This window comes from Pygocentrus nattereri, chromosome 24, assembly GCF_015220715.1.
Source record: "Pygocentrus nattereri isolate fPygNat1 chromosome 24, fPygNat1.pri, whole genome shotgun sequence".
Lineage (NCBI taxonomy): Eukaryota > Metazoa > Chordata > Actinopteri > Characiformes > Serrasalmidae > Pygocentrus > Pygocentrus nattereri.
Window position 1 is genome coordinate 2,737,130 of NC_051234.1, and position 10,000 is coordinate 2,747,129.

A 10,000-nucleotide genomic window follows, 5' to 3' on the forward strand; every position below is an offset into this window, starting at 1 on the left:
ACAAAACTCCCAGTGAGTAGGTTATTTAAGCTTGTCTTGGTTATTACACTGTTTCCCACTTGTATTAGCCACCTGTTGCAGGATCCTACTGTAAGTGGCCGGTAGCCAGCTTGTTTTCCGTTTTTGCACTTTACAGCATTCAGAGAGCAGCCGAGAAGAGCAAAGTGGTCTATTCTCCTGTGGGGAGACTCAAACGCATAGGGCTGCCATGACCACGCAGTTCTTGAAGCATTTATCTGCTATTAAATTTTTCATTTATAAATATTTAATGAATATAACACTGGTAAATGTCATTCCCGAGACATATCTTTGCTATTAAAACAAAACTTGAGGAGCTCCCGAGTGGCGCAACCATCTAAGCGTTGGCCGTGTCATCAGAAGATCCCGTCTCCCCCATCACTCAGCACGATACTAGTGAGCGCAGGCGTCTGTTAGCTGACAAAACAGATCTGGCGGTCGGCGCTGTCCACCGAGCGCGTTCGGCTGTCCAGTGACGTTGCGTGAGTGGCGATTTGAAAAGAAGCGACGGCTGGTCTCACAGGTCTCGGAGGAAGCCTGTGCTGCCTTCACCCTCCTAGCGTTGGTAGTGTCATTTGATTGGCAGAGTCCTAAGTAGCGGGTAGAATTGTAAACGACTAAATTGAGGAGAAAATAAAAAAAAAAAACTACATTTGAAACACTTGAAGCCGTGTTGACCAATATCACAAATGGGCATGTGGAATCTACACCGGCCAATAATGTTCCTGTGCACCAGTGTTGGCTTTGTGCTAAGACACTGTTAGAAATACCATGGGAGCACTAGCAGCGCTTAGCCTGATTTTAGGGGGTTTATTTTCTCATTTTTCCACCAGGTTTTGACAGATATTCCTGAACTGAGGGCCTAGCTCTAATAGTCAGGGTTCACCACTGCAAGCTGTGTATATAAAATGTAGTAGCAGTCGTCTTGTAGACTGAGAACCTGTAAACCTCTGTTACATTAGCTTTTCTGCTCCAAGTGTGTTGAGATTTGAAATGCCTGCAAAGTTGTGAAGAAAACGTGTTGGCACCTTAACGTGGGTGAACAGCTTCAGCGTGTGGTTTTAGTCCTTATGGGATCTGATGGAGGCTATTTAAAGTTTTAAATTGTGATGACATTGTACCTAATTACTGTGTAATGTATTAGATTGTTATTTATTTATCACACTGCATATTTCATAAAGTGTTTTAGGGCCTAATCTCAGTCAGTTCATAAAGCGTGAAGTTACTGCCTTGTTACCCAGTAAAACCCCAGCGTTAAGCATGTTTGCTCCTATAAGAGGGGGTTAAACTACCTTCACTTCTTTATTGTGCTATCTTGCCTGCAAGCTTGTATCTTCTGCGATAAGCCAGTATGCCAGTGTTTGAATACAGAAGAGGCCTGGAAAGTGGCATGTTGATGAAAAGCAATCAATTGGCAACAGCTTGAGCTGCCGATGGTGAGCTGGGGGACTTATCGCTGGTGCCCGAAACCTCCTGGACTGGATTTGAGCCTGAGCCACAGGGTAATATGAGAGCTGGCTCTGGGCTGGAGTTTTCATAAGCCACAGATCCCTACTGGATCATTGCACACAAGAGCGTATACACCCTGCTAGAACGGCCAGGGGTTAAACCGGCCTCATGGAATGCACTTATCCACCTTTTAATATAAGAAAAGTCCCCACCAGCTGAATAAGAGACTCTGTCTGTAAGGAAAAAGAAAAAGCCTTAGAAAGTCAAAGGCACTTTCCTTCAGCCCCAAATCCTTGTTTAACCTCACCGCTCATGCCTATGGTTAAACGTCTCTTGCTGATAAAGGGGCTCCATCCTGGAATAAGAGGCTTAAGGGCTTCAAAGGTGCATTTTTTTTTTTTTTTTTTTTAGAGGACAATCTGTACAGGTCAAAAATATACCAATACCCATATGAGCCAGTGGTCAAGAAGGCCCTGCTAGGCAAGGGGAAACGAGCACTACTGTACAGTAATTAAGAAGCCACACTCATGAATAGTCATGGAATCATCCGCAAGGAGAACTCGTGCATTAGCATAATATAGATCGTCCAATTGAAGGCGGATGTTGACCTTTTGCCGCTATTAAATATTGATGCCATTGACAGGATCAGACATGTGCACGCATAATGCAGGAAATTCACACCCCGGGAAACTGCAGACAGTGACTTTTTCACAATTAGCTATTTTTGTTTTTCTGTCATTTAAGGATTGGCAAAAGCAAAGAGAGAGCAGAGTTTGCTGGAATAGAAACGGATGAAGAAGTTAATCAATGCCTGGAACCCTGGGATTCTTATTCAGTCATTCGTTCTAATAATTCTTATTATTTTCTACTGACTCTACAACTTCAATCAGGCCTTAAACGTTGGTCCAAAACCAGATGCATCTTGAGAACTTTCTATCCAGTCCACACTGTATGAACTAAATTCAAACAAACGTGTGTCTGAAACTGATGCAAACCAGCCACCCAAAGTGCTGAATACATCTTATCAGCAGTAAGAGCTGGAATTATATCATGAATAAATACAATTAAAAAATATAGCCGCAAGCAGCAATGAGCGGCTTCAAGAATGCAACAGCAGTACGGGCCCTTCTGCAGGTCTAGCTCATTAGGCCTAAAATGTCCTCAAGCTGTTTGGTTCTTATTCACAGGCAGAGTGAATAGAACCGAAAGGAAGTCAATTCATCAAAAGGCCTTCAGTTGCCATAAACAGCGAGCAGAGGTCTTTATACACAACATAGGTTTCCATTCATATGTACTGGGCTGCACTGGTTTGGAGAACATCCAAGAGGTTGTGAACATAGTTGATCGAACTACATGACTAATGGCAGCATTTCTCACATAGTACCACTTGCCCAGTTGGACTGGTTCAGTATTAACCCTTTGATTTGATGTAGGCCATAGTGAGGCCTAATGCACTCATAAGGGGCCCTTTAGGTGTAGAGCAGCTCAGAGAAACTGGGTCAGAATCAGTCAAAAGGCCTCAATATGATATGCCTATTGATCAGGGACCATATACAAGGATGTTTACCAAGTTTTGGTCACACTGACCTTTTGACCTTTGTATAATAAGTTGTTGTATAGTGTAGTCTTTGAATGAATAAGCCCAAATACCACACAAAAAAGGGCAGTCGTGGGCTGGAGGTCAGGGAACTGGCCCTGTGACCGGAAGGTTGCCAGTTCAATCCCCAGTGCTTCCAAACCATTTTCCAAGAAGTCAAAGCATAGATGAACTTTGACCGGTTTGAACGTCCCTCTTTAGCTGCCTAGCAGAGTAAAGTAATAGACTTATATTAGCTGACGTGTGTAGATATTAGAATGTTTATCATATTTATTTATCAAATTCATAGTTCTGAAACTTTAGCATGGATGTAATAATTGTTTCATCAAATAAATGATTTCTGAGTCAGTATGATATTGAGTTCTGCTTCAGAAATCAATATTTATGTTGACTCAGTCCATCGCTGAACTGATGTAGTAGTGGTACAGCCCTTAATGGCAACAATGCGCTGGGCAGTGACATCGGTGGTGAGGACATGTTAAAAACTGAATGGAAATGAGTAAAATGTGGTTGGATGTCAAAGATGCCATCGTTAGCTTGAATGCCAACTTCATAAGTTAAGTGACTCTTATTAATCCCACAAACGGGGAAATTTCACCTCCGCATTTAACCCATCCGTAAAGGGAAACACCACATACACACATGTGAGCACACACACACACACTAGGGGGCAGTGAGCACACTTGCCCGGAGCGGTGGGCAGCCCTATCCACCTATCCAGGGCCAGTTCCCTAACCTCCAGCCCACGACTGCCCCGTAAATGTAGTGAATTCGCAGTAAAGGAATCTATTTTAAAGTCCATAAACCCAATTTGACACATTTTTAGTAAACATGTAATATCAGGAAATGTTAGAGGTGTGTGCATTGATCTTTTTTTGTCATGCTGAATAAGTGTGATTGAGGCAACATGGGGTCATGGGGTCATCAGAGCACAAAGTTGTACGCAAAAGGACGACCCTAGCAGGCCCAGTTAATCCTAACAAGCTCTGAATTTACCACTTCACTGTACCAAGCTGGAAACTCTTAGAGAGCTGGCTAACCAGCACGGCATTACAACTTTGGTTAAGAAGAGAGCGTTTTGCAAACTTTGCAAGAAAGCCATTGACGCAGCCAAGCGTGCTAGAGGCTAAAAAAGCTGGGAAAGAATCCTGGCAGCAGCGTCTCTCCCACAGCGGCTGTTTTGTCCTGCGCCATTTGCTCAGATTCATTCTGAATTCGGGAAAAAGTACGGAAACTGGAAAGTGGGAAATGTGTGAGAACCCCGAGAGGACGGTGTTTGTTTAACTTTAGCATAGGGTGGTTTTAGCATGCAAAGCACGGCTCTAGAAAATGAAGGAAAGTGATGCAGTGGTGGGCCGAGGGGGCCGACCAGCTGCTCGTCACTCAGTGGATGACACGCATTTGGCAAAAGCTCAAACCGTCCAGCCTCTCAGAGAAGCCCCGGAAACGCCACAGGCGGTGCAAAGCGCAGCTGCAGCCTAGCAGTGCTAAACCTTTTCCCCCTCATGACTTACAGGCTTCTAAACGATGGAAATCTGTGTACATTAGGCGGAATTGATTAGCGCAGGGTTGGCCGTGTTAGCCTGGGGTTACATTTGAGAGCTGTTTCTATTGCATGAATCATGATGGGACGCGCTGCAAGTGGCAGGACGGCGTTTAACTGCAACAAGATACGGTAAAGAAACAGACTGCATGAAAGAAAAAAGTTTAAACGTAAAATTTTTCCACCTCTAATGAAGTTTTCCTTTTGATTTGTGCTGGAGCTACAAGGCTAATGCTAAGTTTGACACTCTGATATTTCTGAAAGCTAAAAGTCCTTCCAGCCTGATTTTGTGCATGCTTTTGTTCATTTTTATAGATTTAAATGAGGTCAGAAAATGTATTTAAGGGTTTTAAAGGGGATTGTAAATCTTTTTTTTTCATATTTCCGGCACAAATAAGAGTTATGATTAGGCTGATTCTAATTTTTTTACAGCCAAATTTTTTTGGCTGATATTTATTGGCCTGTTTTAAAATCCGGAGCTCGTCCTGTGTGAAGTAAATAAACACATGAAATAACACAACAGCACGTTTGCAGTTCTTCTATTAGCCAAACTTAAATATAATAAAACATCATTGTTTGCTCTTTATTGGGCCATTTTAAGCTGCATTAAAAAAATGCAATTTCAAAGTTGCTCATTTAAATACCATAGATAACGTAAGGTGCTGCATTGAAAGTAAGAGGTTGTAATTGGGGGGGGGTGGGGGGGGGGGGGCGATGATGAGGAGGACGCATACGCTGAGAGAAGCGAGATTTCTTAGAGGCAAATCCACAATCAGGCTCTAAACAGCCCAGGGTCAAAGTGGAGAGATGGAGGGACAGACATTATGAAAAGGAACGCAGACTAGACACACGACGGAGGCCAGAAGAAACAAGACCATACAAGACCAGCCACTAACAAACACAGGGCCTAAATACAAGAACAACGAGGGTTAACAAGACACAGGTGAAAACAATCAAGGGCGGAGTCTAGAAACAAGGGGGCAGAACAGGGAAGAATCAAAACAGGGAAGCACATGGACAAGACCAGAGGTAAACAAAATCACTGGGAGGGGCCAATCGTGACCGAGATAACTGGCTGTGTACCGCAACAAGTCAACAAGTTGTGCATATTATGCTACAACATTTTAGTACAGGCGTAGCAGTAGCATTAAAATACAGCATGAGTGAAAAACACATCTGCCAAAATAAAACGATGAATTTCGAATGTCATGCCTTGTGTAAAAATCTTCTTATTGCACATCCCTATTTAATATGTACACGAAGTCATTTAGAGTGGTTTGAAGTGAAATGCTTTATTTAAGAGTTACCCAGCCAAAAATACTTCATAGTGGTGGTGAAAGTAACCAGACGTAGAAAGAGATTAATGCCTCTAAACGCTCCTTCACAGAAAAGTGCATGAAATGACACCACGTAGTTGCGGAAGGCTCTGCCTGATGTCTGAGACATTGTTTTGCTATATTTTGAAGATAATATTTTGGTCTAGTTCATTTTTTTAATGAATTCGTGGTGTGGAGCTGTATGTAGGACACCGTGTTTGTGTTGTATCATTGTGACCCCTGGTTCTTATCACCACCATTGCAAATCGTTTTGACTCATTTGCCAAGTTTCCCTACGGTGAACCATTTCACATCAAACCGCTCTGAATCGTGCAGACATTGAAATTATTTTAAATATGCAGAAATGTTGAAATACCTATTTACAGCCATTTGTCTCTGTGTTTGCACACTGTGAAATTAGACCTCATTTACCCCGTCCGTGCAGCGAAACACCCACATACATGCACACTAGTGAACACACACACACTAGGGGGCAGTGAGAACACTTGCCCGGAGTGGTGGGCAGCCCTATCCACAGGGAGCAGTTGGGGGTTAGGTGTCTTGCTCAAGGGCACTTCAGTCATGGACTGTCAGCTGAGGGGAGCGAACCGACAACCTTCTGGTCACAGGGCTGGTTCCCTAACCTCCAGCCCACGACTGCCCATACGTTCATATTGATATGTAATTATGTCCTACATATGTGAGGACGTATATCTGAAGTGTGCATAAATGTAAAAAATCACAGGAATTGTCCTTTAATACTACAAAAATGTAAACATGATTTGTAATTAATTGTATGCAATTGTGTGTCCTGTCTTAGAATACGATCTGGAGCCGTGTGAGGATCCTGGCGTGCCACAGTTCGGTCGCCATGGCGGCGGCGGCTTTGGCATCGGCGACTCCCTGACCTTTGTGTGCGAGCCGGGCTACCGGCTGCAGGGGCCACGGGCCATCACGTGCCTGGGCGGCGGGCGGCGCACGTGGAGTGCCCCTCTGCCAAGGTGTGTGGGTACGTGGTCAGCAGCTTTCATTCGCTTGGATGTTTCCACTTCCGACAAGTCCTTCATGGTTGCATTGGAGCGTGGCGAAGTCGGACAGACATGTCAAACAAAGTAAATGTTTGGCGGAGGGAGTTGACAGACAGCTGGTTCAGTGCGGAAATGTCAAAGTGTAGTCTCGTAGTCCTGGGGCACCTGTCACTCTGTCTGTAGGGGGAGGGGCGTAAAGAAAACATTTGTCTGGCCTAGGGGTGATTTGGGGTCACAGCAGTGACAGAAACGCATGCGGTCCTTCCTGATGTCGTTATGGCAGCTAACAGCTACAAAGGAGGTCATTATAGCAGGAGCTGAGGAGCTCCGTGTCAGGCTGTCCAGTGACTCGAATGCAACTCATGAGTGACAAGGTCGTGTACTGTGTTCCAGAAGTGCCGTGCGCAGACAGTGTACCGTGGTGTCCGTTACTAATGACATACGGTGCCAGTCAAAAGTTTGGGCACGTGTGAATTGAGCATATTTTCTTCATTTTAAACAAAACACTAATGCTTAAGTCTTTGAAACGGCTTCTGTTCTCCAGTTGAAATGCTTTATTTTGAGCCGAACAGAAAAAAAAATCCCATTCAACCCTGAACTGAACTGCAGCGTATTGCATTTTTGAGCGATTATTATTTTAAAATGCCATTTATTTGTATGCGTGTGAATGATTACATTGTAATGAGAGATCTGTTGTGAAGGTAGTGTTAGCATGGTGGCAGTTCTCATTTATCACCTGCTTAGTTTTCAGTGGTGCACAAAGTACACAAACCGTGTACCTGAGTTAAAGTCGAGACGCCCAAGGTAAAATATTCCTCCAGTAAAAGTCGAAGTTCCTCCATTTAGACCTCCACTTGAGTAAAAGTACTAAAGTATTTCCCTTCAAATGAACTTAAGTATCAAGTAAAAGTACTAAAAGACTAATTAACTCAATTCAACTTATTTCCAAGTTGAATAAAAACTGGCTTTAAACTCAGGATCACAGATGAGCTCCTTTACTATGTTGATCTGTAGGCGTCTGTTCATAAACATAAACCAGCCCAAACTCATTTACTATAAAATGGAATGGTGTTTGTAGAAATTCAGAAAAAAGCCGCGTCAGTCTCGACTGCATATGTGGACATATTTCTATATTGAGCTCTATTTACACAAAGTTAGGTTAGTTCATCATTTATGTTGAACAGACTCTCCCAAAGTTTTACGCTGCTGCGCTGACGTTGAACCGCGTGCTGCACTGGGTCGGTATGACCAACAGGTCAAAACCAGCTCTAAACAAAGTGACCGCTGGGCCCTGATTGGTGCTCTGGCTTTGCGCTTCTTTCGTTTTGACAAGTTACGTTTTTATACACACAGAAACCAAAAGGAGCGACAGATTTCTCAAAATGTAGGAGGAAAAAGTCGGATATTAGACTCTGAAATGTAGTGGAGTGAAAGGAAAAAGTCCAGAACGGAGAAACTTCAGTACAGATACACCAAAAATACTAAAGTACAGAAACTAATTACATTTACTCAGTTACTCAGTTACTGTCCACCACTGTTAGTTTTGATGAGCTATGACAGCAAAATCCAACTCATTAGAGTAACATTTTAAACTGGAAACTAGGGGTGCATCTAACAGTGATTTCCATAATTGATTAATTGGCCCATTATGGCTTCAATTTATGGATTAATTGGGCCACTAGTCGGTCAGTTTCTTTAAACAGGAAAAATATGAAGATTATTCCTTCTTTTACATACAAAACCCCACAATTTAATATATTGAGACCATAAATTACTATATTGAGGCAAAGATTTAAGTTTTTCATAACTCATGGCGCGAATATATTAATTTGTGACCATAATATAGAATTTTCTGGCCTAAACATACTACATTGTGGCCTTGGTGTAGTAAATTGTGGCCTTAAAATAGTAGTTCATGGCCTCAATATAGTAATTTATGTTCATGCCCTATTGAAAAATAAGCATCTTGTCACTTTATTGGCTCCAACTTTGCACATGATGATACTAAGCACACGGAAGAAGACCAGTTATTAGATGTTCAGGGCCACAAAGCAAGTTCACCGCTGTCAAACAGCAACAAACGTCAAACACAAACTCACAGCAAGCAGCAAACACTACAACCAGACTAAGTGCTAGACTGAGACTAACTAAAGATCACACAAAGATCATATTGAAGCTGTAAATAATAGATACAAACAGCTAGAGCTTTGTGTCGAAGGCTCTTTCAGCCTGGAGCAGAAAAAGTGGAATTAGCTCTTTACGTTATTTATTACACGATCATATTTTGTCATACACTTCATGCATTTTTAATTCTAAAAAGATATTTGCTCTAAAACGTTTAACTGCAAAATCCCCACCACCCCCGACACACTGATCCTGTGCCACGCTAGAACCTTCCTCTGAATTTTTCAGCCACTTTGCTAAGTACTCTGAACTGTGTAATTAATATGGCATAAACAAAAAGCAGCTTTTTGGTTTTGCTTGTTTTTGCTATGCTTGCTGGTTAATAGTACATCACTTTGTAAGGCAAGCGCCAGAGTTTTCTGCTGATACAGGTGCTGTGCAACCCACCTTTTTCCATTAAAGACCCCCTAAACCACCACGTACTTGTCCGATGTGAATAATTTAGGTGTTTTGATGAAAATTTCTCATTAGAATTCGAATTGAATGAGATTTTGCCAACGCCCTGTAGAGCCTGTTAACCTGCCAATGTTTACTGCCAAAGATTGCATTTATGTGCAGAGTCAGCCATGATAATAGAAGACAAACGATAGCAGTAAAGCTGATATGTTTGAATTTCTTTCTAAAAAATGACATATTTACATGGCCTGCTTACATAACAAAGATCTCAGCAAATCTTCTTCATGCCTTCTGGAAAAGTATCCTCGGCTTTCATCAAGTGCTGAGAGTGTGCAGAGCAGCATCAGGGCTAAGTGGGCCTACTTTAAAGCATCGTAAATAGAAAATAATCTGAATTTGTCGTGATTTTTTTTGTTGGCCACTGCATAATTCCATACAGAGTGATTTTCATAGTGTCACTTTTCTAAAA

General features: G+C 42.4%; 1 protein-coding gene across 3 annotated transcripts in view; it reads left to right on the top strand.

The window, feature by feature from the left end:
• Positions 1-10,000, top strand: part of csmd3a (CUB and Sushi multiple domains 3a) — a 534,059-nt gene that overhangs the window by 227,705 nt on the left and 296,354 nt on the right. For all 3 annotated transcript variants that reach the window (XM_037534188.1, XM_037534189.1, XM_037534190.1), the window contains exon 21: positions 6,744-6,932. In XM_037534188.1, the coding sequence (XP_037390085.1) occupies positions 6,744-6,932 (189 nt within the window). The remainder of the gene's footprint in view (positions 1-6,743; positions 6,933-10,000) is intronic.